Source organism: Trachinotus anak, unplaced genomic scaffold (assembly GCF_046630095.1).
Source record: "Trachinotus anak isolate AG129_WGS33_773 ecotype Australia unplaced genomic scaffold, CSIRO_AGI_Tana_v1 ptg000004l, whole genome shotgun sequence".
Lineage (NCBI taxonomy): Eukaryota > Metazoa > Chordata > Actinopteri > Carangiformes > Carangidae > Trachinotus > Trachinotus anak.
This window is the reverse complement of record NW_027273855.1, coordinates 20,443,945-20,466,363: the sequence shown is the minus strand read 5'-3', so window position 1 is coordinate 20,466,363 and position 22,419 is coordinate 20,443,945. Positions and strand designations below refer to the sequence as shown.

At 39.6% G+C, this 22,419-nt stretch overlaps 2 protein-coding genes across 4 annotated transcripts; both read right to left on the bottom strand.

Annotated features, from left to right (window-relative positions):
- Positions 1-52: 52 nt before the first annotated feature.
- On the bottom strand, positions 53-5,416 carry LOC139620864 (complement receptor type 1-like). The gene is made up of 11 exons (XM_071476828.1): positions 5,257-5,416; positions 4,947-5,144; positions 3,853-3,952; positions 3,693-3,766; positions 2,272-2,544; positions 1,957-2,142; positions 1,044-1,140; positions 873-946; positions 608-784; positions 314-499; positions 53-202 (listed from the first exon to the last, which is right to left on the bottom strand). Exons 1-11 carry the CDS (start codon positions 5,306-5,308, stop codon positions 180-182), a joined length of 1,440 nt encoding a protein of 479 aa, XP_071332929.1. The 5' UTR covers positions 5,309-5,416; the 3' UTR covers positions 53-179.
- Positions 5,417-8,648: 3,232 nt separating this feature from the next.
- pfkfb2a (6-phosphofructo-2-kinase/fructose-2,6-biphosphatase 2a) lies at positions 8,649-21,359 on the bottom strand. 3 transcript variants are annotated; one of them, XM_071476824.1, is made up of 17 exons: positions 21,208-21,359; positions 19,969-20,164; positions 18,847-18,972; positions 18,249-18,345; positions 17,961-18,027; positions 17,794-17,868; positions 17,639-17,695; positions 17,409-17,533; positions 15,803-16,010; positions 15,165-15,311; positions 14,973-15,077; positions 14,376-14,505; positions 12,403-12,465; positions 12,255-12,319; positions 10,950-11,147; positions 9,931-10,000; positions 8,649-9,838 (listed from the first exon to the last, which is right to left on the bottom strand). In XM_071476824.1, the coding sequence occupies exons 2-16, from the start codon at positions 20,057-20,059 to the stop codon at positions 9,947-9,949; spliced, it is 1,608 nt and encodes a 535-aa protein (XP_071332925.1). In that variant the 5' UTR covers positions 20,060-20,164; positions 21,208-21,359; the 3' UTR covers positions 8,649-9,838; positions 9,931-9,946. The 3 variants fall into 3 exon arrangements, with proteins under 3 accessions (XP_071332925.1, XP_071332927.1, XP_071332926.1); XM_071476826.1 differs by having other exon boundaries at positions 19,969-20,116; positions 21,208-21,351; XM_071476825.1 differs by having other exon boundaries at positions 21,202-21,346.
- Between the last annotated feature and the right edge of the window lie 1,060 nt (positions 21,360-22,419).

The following is a 22,419-nucleotide window of genomic DNA, read 5'->3' as shown; positions in this document are numbered from 1 at the left end:
AGCAAATATGAAAATATATATTAGTGCATTATTGAAATGTTGATTTTAAAAAAAGAAAAAAAAAAAGAAAAAAAAAAAAGCAGCATTTCTTTTAGGGGGAAGACGATGTTAGCTTATCTTGAGATTATTTTCATCATCCACCGACTGCTGTTGAATGGTTTAAGCAGGTTGTTAGCTTATTAGCGCCCCAAATGGTGTCGAACTGAAAGAAAAAGAAGAAGAAAAAAAAAAAAAAAAGGCAATCATGATTTTATTCTTGTAAAATTGAAAGCAAAACTATAACCTCAAATGCAACAAAGAGTGGTTTACTTACATGTGCGTCTACATTTGGGGAGGGAAGGGGACCACTGTCCATCATTATCACAGGTTATGACGTTTGGGCCAGTCATGGTGTAGCCTGGCTTACACATGATTGATATCGTCTCCCTGTATTCATACAGCCTTTTGCGGACTCCCATCCAGTAGCCGTGGGCCACTTTTGGAGATCGACATGTCATTTCTACGAGAAGGAGGAACTCAATTTTTATTCTGTTCATGATATTAAAAAAAAAAAAAAAAAAAAGTGCAGTTGTCTCATGATTGCTTTGTCACTGATAATGTCTACAACCTTCACATTTGGGAGGAGGTGCGCTCCATGTCCCATCCTTGTTACAGTAGATCTCCCTTTGTCCAATAAGGGTTCCCACGCGACACTGATAGCGAATCACAGCTCTGTATGTGTAAGTTTCCTGAAGGCCTTGCACCTTAGCATTTGCCACTTCTGGGGGCTCTTCACACACCATCACTGGAAGACATACAAGAGTTTTAAAACGGCTAAGGAGAACCTGGAAATTTAAAATCTTCCTGACCAATGTTTTGTGTCTTCGCTGCACCTTCACAAACAGGAATGCGACCATCCCAGCCGGAAGCGCCGCAGTTTCTGGTTGCCCGTCCTACAAGACTGTACCTGATGACAGGATGTATAGAAAGTAAAATTTTCAGTGAGAGTACAGAAGAATGCAATCGTTAAATATACTGTATGTGTGGAAACAGCATTGTCTTACCCCTCGTCACAGACAGCTGTCGCAGTGTCTCCAAATTCAGCTCCAGTGTATATAAACTCGCCATTTAGAATCTCTCCTGCAGAACCACATGGCTTTCCTTTTGAGAATGGAGAAGGAAAAAAAAATATAAAAATTTAGCAGGACATTATGAATTTGAAAGATTCTGTGTTTTTATAATTATGTCTACAGTGCAAGCATCAGAGGAAAATGTACATTTAAAAAAAAAAAAAACAACAACGTTTCATAGTGTAAAATAGGGTTTTAGATTTTCCACCATTCAGGCAGACATTGGTTTCCTTTTCTTTCATCACACTATGCAAGTTTGAGATGTCAAGCTAATCAACATTGTTTATTAAACCAGTTTTGTTTATATTAAAAAAAAAAAAAAAAAAAAAACCCAGGCAAGACATTATGAACAGATTATTGTCAAAACAAAAACACCTGTAGGGGAGATACACTGTATATTTTTACTTTTGGTAAAATAAAGCTTTTGTAATGTTGTCAACACAGCTATTTAACCGCACCTTCATGCCACAATGATGCAAGTTTGAGAAAAGCAGACATTATTTTCATGGTGCTAGATGAGGTAATAGAAGTGTCCTTGAGTCATTGTTTATAATGTGTGAAAAGATAAAGTTCCTGCATAGAGTAGCAAAAAAAGTACTTTAAGAAAATCTTCAACACTACTGCATCCTTTACAGAATGGGTCAACATAAAATGCAAAATCCTTTAAAAGAATAATGGTCTGGTGACTGAAGTCAGATTTAAGAATCAGTCTTCTCTGGTGATAACAATATTACTGCAGTTCTGCAGATACTGTGCATGACCAAACATAAGCTGCTCAGTAATATACTAGAACATTTATAAATCTTTACACCAAGGCTCAACTTGAAGGTCTTAAAAAAGTTCTTACGTGCACATATCAGGTACAGCGGTGTCCACTTTCCATCCTTGCACATGCGGTATCTGCTGCCGCCTGCTTGAACGTATCCAACATTACACACATAATGGACTCTGTCACCGGAAGCAAAAGATGTCTTTGTGATGTACTTGTCAGCAAGGTTGGTGTTCCTGATGATCTGAGGGACACCACATCCACCTGTTGGAGAGTTGTGTTTCAATACACAAATGTCTTTTTACCATCTTCTTTCATTGAACTGAGATGGTGATCATATGTTGTACTGCCAAAAGCTGCCCAATGGGGTACCCAGTAGAAATACAAACTCACCTTTTGTGTGGGATGACTGTCCATTGCCGGATGGCTGTGCAGGCTGTCCATTGATGGATGGCTGTTCAGTTTTCTCCTCAGGTGAAGGCAGACACTGAGGGGGCTGAGGCTGCCACTGGCCATCAGGGCCACAAGTGACCTGCTGAGCTCCATCCAGCTGGAACCCCTGACTGCAGGTGAAGGTCACACTGTCTCCGACCCGGTACACAGAAGCATCTCCACCACTCTTGACAGAGTTGGCCACTGCAGGGTTGGAGCAGGTGGTCTCTCCCTCTGATGAGGGAAAATAGACTCACTTACTAACATGACTTTTTTCCTCTCAAATAATGGGCACTGCCTCATGGCCAGTGGAGGAGAATGAATAGATCATTTTACAAGGAGCAATAAAAAAAAATAAATAAATAAATAAAAAAAAACCCCACAATGTAAAAATACTGCATTACAAGTAAAAGTCCGGCATCAAAGTCTTAACTACTATCAGCTAAATGTACGAAGGTATCAAGTCTTTTTTTTTTGATAAGTGTGCGCTTAAACAGGTCAGGAGAATTCTCTATAATCCATCCCATATTCTGTACTTTCACTATGAGCTGTTACCATCAGGCAGAAGTCACTGAGCTCAGTGGTGCTGGTGGATCTGTTAAAGAACTCATTTGTGCCTGTATCACAATTTTAAAAACAGCAGCTTAAAATAAGCAGGTTACAGAGGCTGTGCTGCGGCACGAAACCACAAACTGATTGATGCCTCAGAGTAGTTATCTATTGTGTTATGATCACCACCACCATCATCATCATCATCATACTGTGTGTGCTCTAGTGTCTTCTGTTTGCTAGTGTTGAGTGCCACACATGCTGAAAGGTCCAAGTATCTATGTATACAAGTAAGGATCAATCTAGAAAAGTGGGTCCTGTAAATGTTAAAGTGGGATGTAACTAACACTCGCCACTGAAATTTAAGATCAGTGTCAGAGAGCGCATAAGTGAAATATCGGTGTTACAGTACAGCACACAGCTCTGCTGGGGCTGTTCTGGGAGCATCTGAAACTCACAACCCTGCTTGGAGGAAAGTGTGCTACTAGGTAGGTTTAGCTCTGGACGCCTGACAGAATCCCAGAACATGACTTGTCCCATTTTCATTTAGATCCATATTATGACATAGGTACAACTTCACACTGAACAACTCAATATTTATTTTCTCAACTTATTGACGTGGTGGAAAATATGGTCAAATGCATTATGGGATTAACCAAAATAATGTAATTGTGCGTCACATTTATGAAATGCTTGCTCAATTCTTAAAGACGCAACTCCGCCCACTTCAAATCACCTTTCTTTCTGAAGTACTGCCAACCGCAGTGAGCAAAGAATGTGACTGGGTTCCAGATCATAAACCTGTAAGAATGCGCTAATGTTATATTGCTCACCTTCACAGGTGGGGAATTCACCAGTCCAACCAGACTTCTTGCATATCAGATAGCTGGGTCCTTTCAGAGTATATCTGTCAACATGGAGAGATACTGTGCAGTCAGACAAATTCTGTATTATTCTGACCAGGTTTTTACATGAGCTTCAGGTACAACTTACCCCTCGTTGCATACAGCATAAACTTTCTCCCCGAGGTACGAGTTCCCTTCATAGTTTAACTGCCCATTTGGCAGATCCCCAGCATAGCCACATGATTTCTCTGGGGGGAGATCAGAAATGGAATGAAGGCTGAAATCTGAGTTTCCAGATGGAAGAAAATAAAGTTACCTCGGTTTTACCAAGTTGCAAAACAACCCACATAATCCGCTTCAAATCCTACTAACCAACCCTCAGTGAGTTTTCTACAGTTCTTTAGAGATGTATTATTTATAAAAATAACACTGGAATGGCAATATGCTATGGGTGAGGGGGTCATACAACTGCCATACCAGAGGGTTAGGGCTAAATATTTTATATGATGGGTTGAAGTGGGATCTACAGAGACAAGTATTGGAATTAGAACAGGTACCTGGTGGTGATTAAAAATCACCCATCTGAATCAGCAGAGTAGACTGTTACTGCTGTAGATCCACTTTACCAAAACACTATATAGGAAAATATGTTTATTGGAAAAAGGAAAAACACTATTGCAAACAGCCTACATCCTCAATTAACGATGGGACAAATCCCACTGATAACGGAATACATATTTCCTTATTTACGTCAAGATTCTGGGAAAACCCAACATGTCCAGGAAATGAAGGAGGTCTGCACTTTCCCTTCACAGCATGAGGAATTAAAACTGGTTCTGTCGTCAAACATCATGCAGTCGTGAGTTAGCTGAACACAGTCATGTTAGTCAGCATCAGTGGTTGGTCTGTATTCACCTTTCACTCTGTGCGTCTGCGCCTTAACTCGCACATGACATCACAACCATCACTGTCAAATAGAGAATTATTGTATTTTATTGAGACAAAGCACAACACAATTTAAAAAAAAAAAAAAAAAAAAGAAAGCTGCACAGGAACTTCAGCCACTGTGCTGGATTACCACAGAGGTTTGCAGAGGCTGACTCTAACCTCGCTGAATCAGTCATCTATATGGACAGTATGCATTTGTAAATACCGGCTTGACTTACATGGAAAACTATATTTAACCGTCTCTTTTCCCTGTCATTGCCCAGGAAGAGGGACAACCAAGTGTCAGGTACTTACTTTCGCACTTCAGAGTCAGTTTGGTCCATTCCCCCCGAACACACTGCACAGCCAGGCTGCCTCTGGATGGAGCGAAGTCCTCAGCGCAGTTATAATAAACCTTCTCCCCGTTGCTGAACCTCTGTCTCCCGGAAAATTTCTTCACCAGTTCGGTGTGTTGATATTCCAGCGGTGCTGAACATTCATCTCGTACTTGAGCTATTTAATGTGATTTTTTTTTTTTTTTTGGAAAGATCAACCAGCATCAGTTAAAATACCAAAAACAATCGCAATCTACGACATTCGTGTGGATTTTCTTTGTTTCATTTACCTGAAGCAAGTACAGCAAAGCATACGGGCAGAATGCTCCACCCGACAGTCATCACGTCTGTCGTCTGGGCCGGTCAGTGCGGAAACAGCGCAGAAGCGGATCAGGCTCCAAGTGGCAACAGGAGGCGCAAATCAAGCAATTTATAGAGGAGGAGGAGTGTCGCTGAAAGGGGGCAGCCCAGCTGATGGAAATAACTCTTATCAGGGACAATAAAATTAAGAGGACAACATGGAAGGTAGAGGGACATAGACCACACAGAAAAGAAAGCAAAAAAAAACTGGGCATCAGAACTGAAGAATGACGTTACGTTGGTTAACAAGCAGTGATGTAGGTACTGCTGTGAAAAATATATATATTTTAACTTAACTGAGAAAAAAAAACAACAACTTTATCTTACGTGGAGACTAAAAGCACTTCTAATAAAGCTAAACCACGTCCATGTGTAGAGCATCACTTCCCAGTGAACTACTGCAGTCCGTGTTTCAGAGTTTGAGGCTTCAGCAGTCTGGGCTGAACAAATCAAGGTGCTATCTTTCAAAGTTAGAGCCTCTGGTACAAAATGTCCTTCTTTTTATCGATGCCCTTCCTCTGCGGCTCAGCCCCCGAAACACTGACCAAAAAAGGGAATTTTGGGACAAAAATGACTTTAACTTTGAGAGAGCCCACTTGACTTGATAAATCCACACTGTTGAACTTTCAGACTGCTGAACCTTAGAATGTATTTTTGCATGAAACAAAGGCTGTGGATTTTGCTCCATGAGGAGTGTGGTGGGAGGGGGTGTTTTGGTGAGCAGGAGGAAAGAGGAAAGCAGAAAAAAAAAAAGCTTGGACACATGTGAACTCCCTCTAAGGGAACAAAACTCGCATCAGGTTTCAACCCCAGTGCATTTTTACTGTTAATTGGCGGCAAGTAGACAATATTTTTTTGTTTGCTTAAGCCTTTAGACTAATAAACAGTACCATTAATAATCCTGAATTACAAACAAGGCATTAAAGGCTTGAATACATGTTTGAACACAGATGGATTTCAGACAGAAATTTAATTGCATTGTCACTTGGTATAAACATTTTTTTTTTTGGCCTCCATCATCAAAGTCTTTTATATCTGGTTGTTTTAATCCACAAAGCGGTAGTCCACACAATCTACGCAAAGTGGTTGGATTTCCTGTGGTCAGAATATTGCCAACATGATTTTGAGCCACTGTGGTTGTGACTCTGCACCCAGGCAGCCCTTGAGGAAGTAGTAGTAGTTTAAGGAACAGAATACCCACAGGTACAAAGTCATACTTAGAAGAAAAAGTGGAACATCTGTAATCGATGTGGAATATTAGCCACTAAATGTAAAAAATAGCAAAGAATTGTGGCTTTCGTGGCATTCAATTCTGAATGTGTTACATTATACAATATTTCTCAGTTGCCTTTATGTATGTTAACATGCTAAAGTTTTGACCTGAAACAAGCTGACATGACTGCTCACAACTCATAGACATATGTAATCTGTGACAAGAGGTCGCATGAAGACACTGCTTCGTCTTTAAGGGACATGAACCAAAAAGGTTGAGTACCATTGTTTTGAATTTAAGAAACTTAACCTATAAAGTATCTGAGTTAGATCACTTGAAAAATCAGCCAGCAATCAGCCTTGCCTCTTTCAAATTAGTCAAATTAGACAGATAAGATAGACATTCTATCCTGTCTGTCTAAAAAAATGTAAGTTTGTAGTCAGGAGCTTCTTCTAAAAATAAGATATAAGTAGTTTGCTTCATCGAACTGTTATGAATCTATGAAAGAAACAGAGACGCCCAGATTGGCAGGGTTGTTGGTTGGAAAAAATTGATAATTCCCAAGGAATCTCAGATGACTGTGGGAAGAACCTTGGAGTTTCTTGGTATTATTCACATGAAGCACAATCCCATCTCTTCTAATTATGAACTAGAAAATATGTGGAAAAGAGATCATTTCTTCTATGAACAAGGTGTTAGAAATACATTATGTATGTATTTATGTATTTAACAGTGAAAACATAAGAGGTTGTGGTTTTCACCTTACTATGATTACTGGTTGTAGAGTAACTTTACATCATTGGAAATCCTCCAAATGGTCTACTCTCAAAGCATGGATTGAATGAATGTGTAAAATGGCTTCATATGACCAGGTTACACACAGTGTGTCTGGGAGAGAAGGTCTTTGTAAAGGAGTACGAGGCCCATTCCTTCCTCCCAGTTTGAGATATTGATGAAAAATGGTACAGCTGAGATTCGTATATATTGTACACAGTGCACACCACTATCACTTCCCATGGATGTTGTATCTGATCGCTTCTCCGATTCATCTAGAGTCTATGTTGTGACACAATCTGGTGACATTGTGAGGTTATTATCAGACTTTTTTTTAAATGCTGCTGTTCTGCTTTTGTTTTGATTTGCTTTGTCTTTTAGCCACAGACCTCGCTGTGACCCAAATCTTCAAGGCCTGATTAGCACCATGATGCACTTTCAATGTAATTGTAATCCAGTTTAAATATTGTTTACTAAAGTATATAAGCACAGAAGGTGTGTCAGTGTCTGTGTATCTCTGATTAAATAGCATTTTTACAATTGAAACTAAGAATGACTAATGTGTTGGCGTGTGTCTTTTCCTGGATTTGTTAAGTATCCATAGACGTTTCTTGTCGTCTGCCTGGAAGTTAATCAGACATTTTTAATCGGAATCGACTCATTCAAGGATCATTTCAGGCGTCAAAGCAACATGAAGATTAAGTTCTCTGAAATACAACACATTATTTGATCGTTTCCTCTTCCTCTGCCTCCGTTTCCCTGATGACTAATTCAGAAACCGTGACATAATAAACATTCAGTGAATGTAGTGAAATCACAACATCTTATTCAGAGCTTTATATGATTCTCAGAGCGTTTTGTTTCTTGTACACAACGGGAGTGACTCAGTGATAATAACTGTATGTCGGTGCTGGATCAGTTCTAACATGACCATCACAGAGCCTCTTGTCATTCCAGAGAACCGTTGCACGAGTTGCATCATTTATTTGTCACAATGTCAGACCATCTGTTTTCCTGATCATTTACAGATGGACAATATTATTCTGATAACACCACACCTCACCAAAACATCGTATTCACAAATTTAGATTTGACGATATGGAAACATTTGTGTCATACACTCTGAGAATTCGCTCTGTGTTTTGGATCCCTGTGACGCAAGTCAGTCTGGCTCTTTAAGGACGAGGGACATGTGTTTAGTAGACAGAAAGGAGACTCCCAGTGAGCTCACACAAACGCACACAAACGCACACACACACACACACACACACACACACACACACACTTCACCAGAAAAATACTCTGGACAAAACAAAACTCCATGTAAAAATAGCATGAATTTAACTTAATTTAATGAAAGATGTACATAACAGTGTGCAATAACATTAAAGCTTTTTTTTCTGAGACATCCAAATGTATTGCCAATCCTTCAATTCAGCTGAGACATAATTTTGCATATCATGTACAGTATCTTAATTACTACTGTCACAGCCTTGCAGTCCTTCAAATAAAGGCACTTTTACAAATGATTGATTTTAAGATCAGGAATAAAAATCATCTCAGTGGATGTCATCCATATGGATACTATCAAGGCAGTAGTTAACATACAGTATCTTTATCAGAAGTACACAACCAATTAGCTTTTCCCTATGAAGAAACTAAACAGCATTAAAGCTCAGCAAAATATCCAGCGTTGATCACTTTGTGTTTGAAATATTTTTGCATCAATCGTGTGGAGTTCAAATGTGATCGGCTTTGCATTTTCACAGTGAGAGGCTGGATATATTCAGGCTAGTTAGTTGAGCAGGTGGCAACATACATAAAAAGGCCTCATTTAAGAGAAGAATGGAATAATTGTCACAGAGGAAAAGCACAGACGTCGTAGCTGCTGTACCTTTTATAGTGCTACGAAAAAAAGTTTCATTACTTTTTATAGCTTGTGTCTGCCCACAGCAAATTTAAATTAATATTCAATATGCTTAAATGACACTTACGAATAAAATTACTACTACATCTTCATTTCACCAGAGGAGGAATGCACATTACCTGGGAATGTTAAAATAAGTAATTAAGAGAAAGAATCTGAGGACAAATTAAGGCTGTATACAGTATCGCTTCCCTCTAGAGAAGCGCTCTGAACTGAAGGCAGTAGCTTCCACTGAGGTATATGATTCACAATCGACACTTTCTACATCTAAAACAGCATAATATGGCGAATGTGCTACTGTAGGAACTAATATACGAGTTTTCTGAGTCACTACAAATCTTTACATTATATATCTGAGGTGGATCACAGCCCGGTTTTCAAGGCTGTTGTGCAAAGGCATTGAGTTTATGTATGTACTGTATGTGCACACACATTGTGACACACATATTGCCTATCCAACATAAACTGAACAGACAACAGATATTGGGTTATACAGACTCGGTGCATGATACAGTGCTGAAGTATGTGATGGCTGAACCCGGCTGCAATTTTCACTGCGGGTCGTCAGGACTGGTGATACATCCAGGTGGAGAAAAGCCTGGGGTAGATGGAAAAATCAAGGTGTAAGGTATGTGTGGTAGAGAAAACAGATGTTCCACATGACAGATGAGAGGAAAGGGCAGTAGATACCTTATTTTGTGCTCATCTAACTCCGGACACAGTCGTCTGAGTCTGCTGCGCTGAAACCGTTCAGAGTGTCCTGTAAAACGCAAAGGAAAAGCAGAAAGAGTTAGAGGCATTCATGAAAAAACGAGACCAAAAAAGGAATGAGACATTTGTTTTGATTGGCACTGACTGATCCTGAGCCAACATTAAAATGTGTGCTCACTAGCCAAAGTAAAGCAACTCCCTTTCTGTCTGTTCCCAGTTTTTGATGTACAAAAAAATTTGACAAGGGTCACTTTGTGGGCAACAACATAGGAAAACAAACATGGAAAAAACTACAGGAGCCATCCCTTCACAGCCTGGATGTTTATAAAGGCCACTACTGTTTGTTGTAAACACCCAGATACATGGAAAACAGAACATCATTGGGTTTTTGTAAGTGAGCTCTGGAGTAACATACTGTATAGAGCCCTGAAGGAAACAAAAAGCAGAAAAAGGGGAATCAGACGAGTCAAAGAAATAACCAAGTACATCAGTTAATAATATAGCTGGTTAACCCCTGATGTTGCTAAACAAAAAGACACATGGACGTACATGGACGTCCCACCGCGTTATCACTAGCATGAGGAAAAAGGGAACTGTTACTTGTGAAAAATAGTGAATACACAAATGATTAAATGTGGGCCAAGACGTAACAAGTGGGAAAACTAAGGTGCTGAAAGATAAAATGAATAGAAGCAGAAGAGTAAAAAAAATTCTAAACAAAAAAGTGTTTTGCTTTTTTTTGTTTTGCTGATTGGAGGTTAAAAAGAAAAATAGAAAAAAAAAACTTTTGAACATATCTTTTGAATAAATTGTGATTATTTAAATAGCTGAATTGTTTGTTGATGTATTCAGTTATCTTTCTGCCTTTTACTGCCTTTTGTTGGTTTCTGAGCTCCATATGAACTTTCCATATGTTGTTAACAGAATTTAATTTCCTTTTGTTCATTGGTTCTTTACAATGTTTTTAAACCTCTTTTATTTATATTCACAACACTGACCTCACTTTGTAGCAACTCTGCCCCCTCTGACACCTCAGAGAACTGCATGCTGGGTAAAGTTGGAGCCTGGGACATGCGGGCCTGTGGAGGATTGCCCACGCTGTAAAGACGAGGACGTTTAATCTGATCTTGGCTGGACAGCGGAGTGAAGCTGTTCCTTCTGAGGACAGCTGGAGGCACATCTGCTTGGCCTTTATTCTGATGAGTGAAGAAGAGACAGATAAGTTGGATGTGGTACTAATTAAATCTCCCCATGGTCTGGACTCACTGTGTCCCGTGTAAATGATTGCGAGGAGGCAAAGAAAGAGAAACAGCAGCTGAGACAAACAGCCCTAAATAGAGAAGCCACAGTTATATTGGTCTCACCAGACAGGATATCTTCCCCCCAGTTAACAAGGGGTTTCTCAGTAAATGTGTTTATGTGTTAACACCCACCCTGACTTGAGGTTGAAACTCTCGGTAATTAAAAGTAAGTAGGTAAAACTATAGAACAAATGTGGAGCTGAGTCATTAGGGAATCAAGACAGGGCGCAGTTCTTCAGTCTTGGGTCCAGATGTAGGCACCACCTTGATGCATGTCATTTCCCCACATATGGACACTTGTAAAAACAGATCATGTGGTCAGAGTTTGTGCACCTAATGTAGCATAGTTTTGTAGCATAGCAATTCGAGGATGACATGATGAAGGTGAAGTTGGATTTCTGATAACTAGAATTACCGCCTCGCGGTTGTATGCCTCTGCGACTCAGAGAAGTTTCAGATTACATCCCTGTTTTTCCAGTTAGCCAGTCATATAATTATAACTTAAAAAAATAAATAAATAAATAAAAAATTGCTGTGTCAAACCTTGTGTAATGGCTAAAAAGCATTTTGTGAGGTCACACTGACCTTTACCTTCGACCACCAAAATCTAATCAGTTCGTCCACGTGGACATTTGTGCCAAGTTTGAAGGGATTCCCTTGAGGGGTTCTCGATCAAAATCTTCCAACATGCAATTTATAAAAGTGTAAAAACGTACTTATGTATCAGATGAAAAGAATGGGCATACACTGAGTTTCAGCTGAGGCATCTGGGCCTGGGATGCTTTAGAAAAGACTGGATATCTCGCCCCTGAAAGCCAAAACATCAGCATGTAATTTTGGTTTGAATGTGTAAATAAAGCCGTGGTTTGACTGTTGAGGTTAAACTGCTTCTTCAAGCTGAATGCGCTGAATACATGCACTGCAGTGAACTAGGTGGACAGGGTCAACTCCAGAGAAAACAGGCTGCATGTGCGTGACACAAAATATTAAAAAGAAGCTTACTAATGGCCTGTCCCTGTGAGTGTTGACAGCTTCAACCTGCAGATCAAACATGTCCACTTTACAACCTAGAAGAGAAGGACAGGAGAAAAATGCGTCACACGTGCGTCAGAAAAATTTTGCTTTACTTATGAACAATGAAGTAACTTACCATAAGCCACAGGGGTGAGTTTTAGGATGGTGTGCAGTGGACACTTCAAGTAGGGTAGGTCATCTGCGCCAACAAAAATGAAAATGACTTGTGAGACTTCCTGTGCTGTGGTTATAACATTAAAGGGGAGGATTTTCCCTTTGGGTTTTGGATGACAGTCTGGAAAGCTGTGGACCTGGTGCTGTGCTTTATAAAAAGGTACAGTACAAGTTGCTATGTTACGTCTGCAGCGCTACATGTCCCGTAGGAGGATGCAGTGGATAAAATGCCAGTCAGGGCTGCACCCACAATGGTTGCCTTAGCTTTTACACAGATGCTGCAACAGTGACCACATCTGCTGCTGACTAACGTCTGTCCGAGGACTATATATGGATTTGACTTTGAGCATATTTTTCCACTCTAACCATGTGGTTATTACCAGAGTGCACACATTTATACATTTTATTTTGTGTATTTTATTTGTACGCAGTGTCCACTATTAGTTTTACAATCTAGTCAAAATTGCTGTCGTTATTGTCTTTATTTTATATTTTCTTTTACACTACACTCCCATAGCTACATATCTAAACGACACAATACTTGTTCTGTCATGAAAAATATATGACTGGACCTTATGTTACTCTCGACATGGGGAGTCTGCAATTGTCAAATGGTTTTACATGTTGTTGCTGTTGTTTATACTATAAACATTGTTTTGTTTATTTGGAAAAAATAAAATAAAATCTAACATTCACTGCAGAATCTGAAGACTCAACATTAGTCCAGCAGCAAAGCATCCCACAGATTCTTATAATGTACAGTACTTTTGGCACTTTAAGGTTTAATCAATAATGTAGTATTGATAATTAAAGGCAGTGTGATGAATTGAAAATGTTGTGACTTCACTACCCCCTTGTGGTGGAAAAAAAATCCAATTCAAGTGACAGTTAAAATAAATAATGACTTCCTGTTCCATCACTGTGCAATTTTCAGAAATATTTGCAGCCATTATTCTGTCATGTTTCAAAATGTTAATCTATTTTATTGTACCTACACATAAGTCACTCACTACTGTACTTAGAGATCTAATTTCTGAGAGGGTCTATTCTGAATGGGTCTCTGTGGTGGTTGGGAGCTTGGAGCAGACCAGGACCTGGTGGGGAGATAAGAACACCCAGCCAACAATCTTCCAGCCTAGCCTAATCCTGTTTTAAGTGTTACGGATATATGGACTTACAAAGCAAGGTCGGATAACGCCTGTAAAATTAAAAACCAACCAGTTAGTTCCATAGAAACACAAAATTTTGTGTGTTCATTTTGTAATAAGCTGGTGCTGGTTGTGCATAAGTGAATTAAGATATGATTATAGTTTGTGCAGTCATGAATTGAAAATGTGCAGGAATTAACTGAACTGTTATTAACTTTTTACAAAATGCCAGTACCTCGCCTCATTCAGGTGCAGCTCTCGCACTGTCAACTCTAAAGAGTACAGTGTTAGCACATGAAATGGGAAAAACTTTTTTCAAGGTCACAAAATGCCCAACTGTTGTTGGGCTACATGTGATACTCTCCACCGCTCCAACAAAAACAGACACGCCCACTAAAAGCTGCACTCTACCAGTAGTCTTTTACTGCACATCCACTAACTGGACTTTTTACGTGCAGTTATCTTTGTATCATAAAGACAGGTGTTTTCCTGTCTCATCAAGGTGTTAACTTGGTAAACTTGCCCTCAGATCTTCTTAAATGTCTCTTCAGCGTATCTCTAACATGATCAACAATCAGTATCAATGTTTTACAACACTCTGGAATAATATGACCTTGAATTACCTTATGAAGCTGTTTTGCCATTGTTGAAGCACTGTTTCACTTCAGTAAATTAATTATATAAGTTTTAAATGCATTATAAAAACTGTTGTTGGCAGAGGAATGAACAGTATATTTATAATGAAAGCCACTGTCTTAGCATGTATGTTTCTGTTCATGCACCTAACCTGCACTCTTATCGAGGAAGTAGGCGAGCAAGCAGCGCATGACAGCCTGATGACAGATGACCAGAACGTTGCCCTGTCGCTCCAGCTCCATGATAACTGGCTCCAGCCGCTGAACCAAGTCCTGGTAGGACTAGAAAGAGAGGAAAGGTACAATATTTACAATAGTCCAGTGCACCTCCAGAGCAGCTGGAGGTGCAGCTTTCCACTGCTGGAGACAGCTCTTGGCAAGTAAAGCTATTAAGTTTGACGCTGAATTCCACATTTCTTCTAGACTGCTAAGTAAACAGCTAATGTTCCTAACGTTTGCTAGGTAACAATAGCACACCTAAAAAATAGCTCCTGTAATACCATTGCTCATCACCTGTGATGTGAAAGCATCACATTTCCACATAATTAAAGAAATAAAAAGTTTGGGTCCGATCATTAAACCCAGCTCTGACTCAGGGGGCAGCCGTAGTCTTTTGTCATCAATTTATAATGAGAAAAAAAAAAAAACCTAACAGACCTAAACTCAGTGAAGACGCACATCACACTTACACTGCCGACAACACCAATCATTCACCATCATTTTAGTAAAATAAAAGGGAGAGCTCTTACCTCTCCTCCTGGGTAGCGGTAGTGATATTTGTCCTGATCCCTCATGGCAAACTCCTCTGGGTATGTTTCCTCAATCGTCTTATATGTCATCTCTTCACACACTCCCTGAAACATAAAGAAATAAAAACATTGAAAACTTATGACAGGCTCTCACAGTATGTCTGCCACTGCTGTGGTAAGGGGAGGACATACAGCATCTATTTCATTCAGGATCTTCCACTGCTCGTAGGGAACTCCCAGTTCCTCTGCTGTCTGAATGGTGCGTCTCAGCTGGCTGGTCCAAACCTTCAGGTCTGACAGATGGTGCTCTTCAACAAAACCCTTGAGAGCTGCTGCAAACTGATAAAGAAACAGAGAAAGAGTCGTTCATGCTGGAGACCTGACATCATAACACAAAACAGAAGTTACGCAGCGAATGAAATGAAGTAATTCTTGCCATAATGGCCCTAATCCTGAATTGTAGCTGCAAGACTTTGTTGATTTATGCTAGAAAATGTGCATCTGCAAAGTGTTACCTGAACGTTGATATATATTTCATGACTTGGCAAAATGATTTCAATTTGTCAAAGCTTGTAGAGTTGTTGTTTATGAATGAGCTTTAGATGTGCTGGTAGGTGGATTTTTTAAGCTTTGGACTGAGCCATGTTCAGATATGTTGTTAAGTTAAGATAAGCTCCTCCCTATAGCTTCATATTGCATATTACTTCATATAGACAAATATGAGAGTGGTATTAATTTTTTCATCTGACACAAGTGCATTTCCCAAAATGTTGAACAATTCCTTTAAGATGTAATAAGAAACATAATAGCAAGAGGATATGTTAAAGCACCTGTTTCCCCCTCTCTGACAGCTCAGCGTCTCCCCCGATGCGTCCCTCCACATTGTGATGGCTCTCTCCATGCCGACAGAGGTAGATGGAGTGGGAGTGCACGTGGATGTTCATGAGGTAGTAGACTATTTTACTCTGGATGTAGTCCTGCACCCTGTTGACCAGGAAACGACGGCCAACATTTATGACCTGGATGAAGGACAGGCTCCTGTAGGTCAGAGAGAAAAGAGGACAACCACACATACATGACTGAGGTTGACATGACTGAAGACATTTAAAAACAAGGCTAACACAAACACAAGGGTAAGGGAGGTATATCTTGTAATTTTGGTGTAGTCTAAATATCCTGATGTTTCATCTATCACATGCTTCAGAGCATTCTGTGTCAGAAGTCCTTTAACAGCAACAAGGTCCAAGATAATCAACAACTATTCCTCCTCTCTACAATCAAAGGTTAAAAGTTAAGTGTCTACCCAGTCTCAGATGGGTTACTCTATTTATGGAAATACATGTATGTTGCGTAATTGATTGTAATAAAGAAATCAAACAATATGCTGGAGGAAATGTGGACAAATTGGGGATCATGCACAGATCTTTTGGGACCGTCCAATAATTCAAGCATTCTTGAAAGATGTTAAAAAAGAAATTGATAACATTTTAAAAGTGAACGTCCCCTTTCAATCATTGCTATTTTTGTTGGGAGCTGATCCTAAAAGGGATACATGATGTAAATCAGAGATATACTCTATGGATACTTATCCTGCCAAGAAAATGATTACACGGAAAATGACCTGGAAAGATGCAAAACCACTAACCACAACTCAGTGGGTGCAGGGACTGAAGCAGGTCTGTATAATGGAACGAATGACAGCGAGTCGGCAACTGAAAATGTATGCTTTTATTCAAAGGTGGACGTGTGTCGTGTCTGACACACCTAACTGAGTGAGATGGATTGTTGTAACAAAATGATATTGTAAGAACATCAACAAAAATGTCATTGTTATATTCCTCTATAATGTATACTGCCATGCTGCAAATGCCTCCCTTTAAGAATATATATCTCTGTTTACTTATTTTTATTTAATTTGTGTTATTTATTATTTTATTTCTATCATTTATTCATTTTGTATATATGTATGTATGTATGTATGTATGTATGTATGTATGTATTTTTTAAATAAGAGTAAGCAGTTCTTTTTTTATGTAATATAATGGATAAAAAGTTAATAAAAAGTTTAAAAAACCCCAAAAAATCCCCTCCTAAAGTTGAGTTTATGACCACTGAATCATTTGTTTTCCTGGAACAAGATGAGCTAAATTTCTGATAAGAGGTTTAATGACTACCACATTTGGATTCACTGTATATCAGCTCCACAAATCAAAAGTTATAAACAGTAGAGAAAAATCATCCGTATCAAAAATGAACTCGTGTTTCCACCTGCAGGACAATTCCTGCAAGTGCATCTTCTTGCCAACACAAGAGAACAACTTGGAAACAGTTATGTGTGAATGACGTTTGTTTAGACTGGATTAGTGGTGAGGAAAATACACATAAAATACACAAAGAAACGCAACTGGAAACGTGCTTCACAAAACAATGTCTTACTTGTCGTGTTCGTCTGGATCCAAAGGTTGATAGGTCACTTTGTAACATTCTATTCTCTTCAGAAAATCCTCCATGACGCTTTCTCTGTTCCTCTCAGGGTAATCTGGACTGGACACCTTCACATCCTTTGTGAAAGAGACATTTGCAGCAATAACTCAATATGACTTTTAACAATTCTGCAACAAAAGTGGGCTCATAATTAAACATATAAGCATAAATGTATCATTTACCAGAATATTTGTAGCGATGACATCTGGATCGTCACATATCGATTCTACAAAAAACACCTAACAAAAAACAGTGAGCAGTTCATAAACAGTGTAAAAAATAAAATATCTGCACAGTGATTGAGCTGAAATCATTAAATCGTCAATGTAATTCTGACCTTGTATGCATTGCCTTTTGCAAATTGAAGGATGAGTTCCCTCCTCTCTCTGGTGGTGTTGGTGGCATCAAAAACCTGACAGACAATGAGAGATAATGAGGCCAAATTACACATAACATTTATTAACAGAGAATACAAAAATGCTGTTCAGTTATGTGTGTACTTACAGCGATCTGGCCTCCTTCCTCATTCAGATATAGCTTGACATCCTCCAGTGCCACCAGAGCACACTTCCTGTTGAAACACAATTAGAAAACTAATCAGGACGTCAAAGTGGTTAGCTATTATCTTCAGCACACAATGTGCTGGAATATTGTTTTTAGCCACGTTTGTTCAACAAAAGAAGCATTTGCACGGCTGGCCTACATGAAAACTAAGCAGGTGTTCAGTGGTGGAAGAGGAATCAGTCTATTGCACCAGAGGAGATTAAGATAAAAATGAACTCTCTCACTTACTTTCTAATTTCCATTGCTTCTGTGTTGTCATGTCTGAAAAAGTCATAGGATTTGTACGACTTCACTGCTTCTCTCCTATAAACTCCAAGGTTAAATACTGCAAGAGAACCACGGGAGAGAGTCAGAGAAAGACATGCAAAGTGAAAGGGATTGCTGTACTGCATGTGCTCTGTCAAGGCTGTGACCTTTATCTAAACTGTGGCTGCCAAAAGCGTTTTCCTGCATTCCATTTATATGACAACTACAAACAGAAGCAGCTGATAGGTTGCACTGATAATAATTTCAACGACAAATTAACACAGCATTGCCTCAAGCACAAGATTTTCACTAAAGCAATGTCTCTTGAGTACAGTTTTCCTGCAGGTATAATGCCAAGGCTCCTCCCTGTTTTTACCTGCAGATGCATGTTTGCACTGAATACAATGGCCTCGTCCAAATAATAACAAAGTACTTCCTTTTTACAATCAGATATTTCACAGGGCTCACAAAGGCACTAGGTTCAATATTAACTAGTTTTTTTTCCTGCTGGTTCTATTTCCTGTTGACAGGTCAAATGTTACAACATGCATAAAGCTCAACACTTCTGGTCTGTACTGACCCTTAGTCGGCACTCCAATCCAGTTGAGGTAGCGTGTCAGCTTTTTGGCCATGTAGGTTTTCCCCCTTGCAGGCAACCCAATCATCACTATCACAGTTGGAGAATTGGTCATATAGGAGGCCCAAGCTGTAGTATGCATAAGGGTGCACAAAGACACACACACACACACACACACAGACCAAGCAGAGATTTAAGTTATTAAGCATTTTTGCTATTAACATTTAACCAAACTTAGATCCTATTTGCGCTGAAAGGTCAGATATGCATAATGTTTAGAAAAACATTCAAACACATTCAAACATATGCTGACATTAAGGATTGAGAGAGATGAGAAATAATCCAGCGTCACGCTCAGTTTAACATTTCCATAATACCACTGCCATCTTTGGGCTGCTGGATAATGTTTCTCAAAGTCCTGCTGCTTAGCAACCAAGTTTAGTGATCTGGTGTTACCTTTCTGGCTACAACATGGAATGGAAAATATTCGAACTATTTTTTTTTCTCATTTTTTCTTTCAGTGTCTGTGACAGACCAGCCTCAGCTCAGGGAAGCAAATCTGTCAAAACAAAGACCTGGCAAGACCCGACTTGACTTGAGATTCAGCTAAAAGCTGCTACTTTGAGACCCAGCAGACAGGGACATTTTTGCATTCAAGACATAGTTTGGCAAAATGATTCCACATTTCTGATTAAAAGATTCCTTGAAGTCTGACTCTGAAGTTAAAACTAAACTGAGCTAAGTGACATTTCTGCCGGCTGACTCAGACTGTTGACCTCGCCACTTAGAATATGACTCTGCTTCAAAAGTGCGTGGTAGTACCTGCCTGTGCAAACACACACATACACACAAACACACACACACACACACCTAATAATGGCAGAAGGTGCGTCAAAGTTGACATTTAACAATCAGTGCCTGTTGAAACCTTATCTCTTTAATAAGGGCCAATGGGGTAGCAAATGTAATTAAAAGAGCCATTACAGCACCATGTTACTGTATCATGTAATAATGTTACAGTGAAGGTGCACAGATTTCAATCATTAACACAGAGCAGGTTAGTGCCTCAGACAATGGGTCAGCAGTTCACCTTCATTGCACATTGAGGAAAAACAAACCACTCACAGCACTTCTTCTCATTGGCCCTGAAGTCCGTCCTTTTGGCCTCCACCGAGCCGTCCGAAGCAGCTGCAAGTTTTTGCTGCCTGGCAGCCATGACGGCCCTGATCTGTGTCCTGCTGTCCTGTCCTGTCCTGTCCTGTCCTCCGGCGGTCTGGGGAGTGCAAGCTATGGTCACTGGTAAGATGAGGTCAGCATCTCTCTGGAGAGGACAGGACTTTGTTGTATCATATCAAACACTGTTTCATGGTACAGCCGATCAGAACAGTGAGCATATAGTCAGATGCAATGTCAGATTTTAAGATGCTGAATTCATACAACGAAAACAGAAACTGGTAGAGTCAATTAGTACAGGAGATAAAAGTATCCGAATATTTTATAAGCTCACCATGAGCTCACCAGTTCTTCAATTATTCAGTCGTCAATCCTTCAATATACAGACCCATTCGCAATTACCCATTTTGATAACTCTTACAAAATCATAAGGTTTGCAGGTGAGAGCTTTGCAGATGTGAAACACTGCCTGCCTTATTCCATTTATATCAGGCATGTACATTATCAATCCATCTGTTCATTATTTTCTTAAATAACTGATCAATCATTTGGTCCATAAAATGTCAGGCTCAGCCCAAAGCCCAAATATTCAGTTTAAGACTCTAACTAATGATTATAACTACTGTTATTGTTATTGTTATTGATTAATATGGCTATGATCTCCTTGATTACTTGAGCTGCAAGTTTTCACCTTTGAGAAGCTGGAGCCATAAAATGTTTTGCACGTTTGCTTGAAAAACGACTGAAATGGTTAATTGATAGGAGTGGTGAGTTTAGAGGGAATTTTTTAATTTCACTTTCACTGGAAAAAAAAAAAAAAAAAAAATAGAAATATGATGATGATGTGATTTTTACATGTGGAGAATATGATTTGTAAACCGAACAGCTTCATTTACAATTACAATCACTGATTCCACCCGATCCGCTTACAAAAGTCACGAATCCCAACGCTAGTTAAGTATAATTAGGTCAAAGCTATAAACTAATGGACATGTCTGACGTGAGGGAAACCTGTCGCCATCGTGTGTTAATATTAACTCGGAGCAGAAGCTGTCATCCTGTCACACTCAGCTGAGCCGCGGCCGGTGCATGAGTGGCCTGCAAAGTTGATCATTTCTGCTATCAGGAAAGCAAATGCGGTTCAGAAAGGAAAGAAAACGTTCAAGCAAAGCCTAAACTGTGTACCCTTACCACACAGAGGGCGGGTGCTGGTGCAGGAGATGCTCGTCTTCCCCTTTGTTTCCGCTGCGCTGCTTGTCATCAGTCCGCCTGCACCGCCGCCGGAGCCTTCCTCTTCTTCTTCTTCCTCTTCTTCTTCTTCTCGGGATGTTTTAGCTCCACCTCCCCGGACTCCGATGCTGCCGGAAGTTCACCGATGTCAAGTTTACAGAAAACAACTTTAACTTCCGGTTTTATTTTTCCGAAGTAAAATCTTTTAAATCTCGCATCCTGCGGAATATTTTGGAAACCCCTATTTTGTGTCTCATTGTGGTCATTTTGGAGGTCTTTGTGGTGGTTTTACTCCTCTATAATATATGTTTGTGTGTCTTTGGCCATTGTGTCTGTGCTTCTGAATCTCTCCGTGGTTATTTTGAATTATTTTGTTGTCATTTAGTGTCTCTTCGTTTTGTGTTTCGTTGTAGTTGTTTGATTCATTTTAAATATAAGCGCTGCTCAAGGGACCCAGTGATGCTTTGGTCCCAATGTAGGCCCGTTCAGTAATCCCATCGTGATTAAGGCAAAAATAAAATATACCATTAAATTATGAAACAATCAATTCAGCTTTGGAGCACTGGGGTCTCCTTGGCTGTTGCCTCAAGCTTTTCTCTGGTTTTATTTTGAAGGCGCTTTGGTTATCTTTACCTAACTTGACGCTTCTGTTAAAAAAAAAAAAATCTTTTTCAAATGAGCAGGTGTCCTCATTGTTAAACACACTTAACAATGAGCAGCATACTTTGCAAAAGAAATACAAACAGTCTGTACTGCTGTTGAACTGCACTGGATTGTACTGACGAGGACTGCTTCTATTTTGTCCACAACATTCAAATCACTGAGGGCAGGCTAAACAACATACACAACTCTCTAGTAATGCAACACACCTCAACAGCAGCCTCCAGAATAACGCAGCCGAATTTGCTGCTGAATGCAGTTATATGAAATATTTGTCTGTCTTGGAAGTGCAGCGATTTTAAACTGCCAACAGGGCAGTTGGATGGTATTATTGTCACTCAGAGGCTCATAGTTCAAATCCTGTAAGTCACTGGGCTTTAAAGTCACATTGTGTGAAAGAAGACAAAATTGCCTACATTCTGACAAAAAAATGATGTGGGAAGGACGAGATAAACAAAATTTTCTGACTGGTTGAGCAGCTTCTCCCCACTCTGCCTGTGATGCGTGATGTGT

Excerpts from the sequence above, each read along its gene's own strand:
- LOC139620864 (XM_071476828.1), bottom strand. The coding sequence starts at position 5,308 with ATGACTGTCGGGTGGAGCATTCTGCCCGTATGCTTTGCTGTACTTGCT. Across the intron at positions 947-1,043 it reads ACAGCTGTCTGTGACGAGGG|GTACAGTCTTGTAGGACGGG; the intron begins GTAAGACAATGC and ends TCCTGTCATCAG. Across the intron at positions 203-313 it reads CCCCAAATGTAGACGCACAT|TTCGACACCATTTGGGGCGC; the intron begins GTAAGTAAACCA and ends TTTTTCTTTCAG.
- pfkfb2a (XM_071476824.1), bottom strand. The coding sequence starts at position 20,059 with ATGGCTGCCAGGCAGCAAAAACTTGCAGCTGCTTCGGACGGCTCGGTG. Across the intron at positions 18,973-19,968 it reads GGCCAATGAGAAGAAGTGCT|CTTGGGCCTCCTATATGACC; the intron begins GTGAGTGGTTTG and ends TGCATACTACAG. Across the intron at positions 14,506-14,972 it reads ACCGCTACCCAGGAGGAGAG|TCCTACCAGGACTTGGTTCA; the intron begins GTAAGAGCTCTC and ends CTCTCTTTCTAG.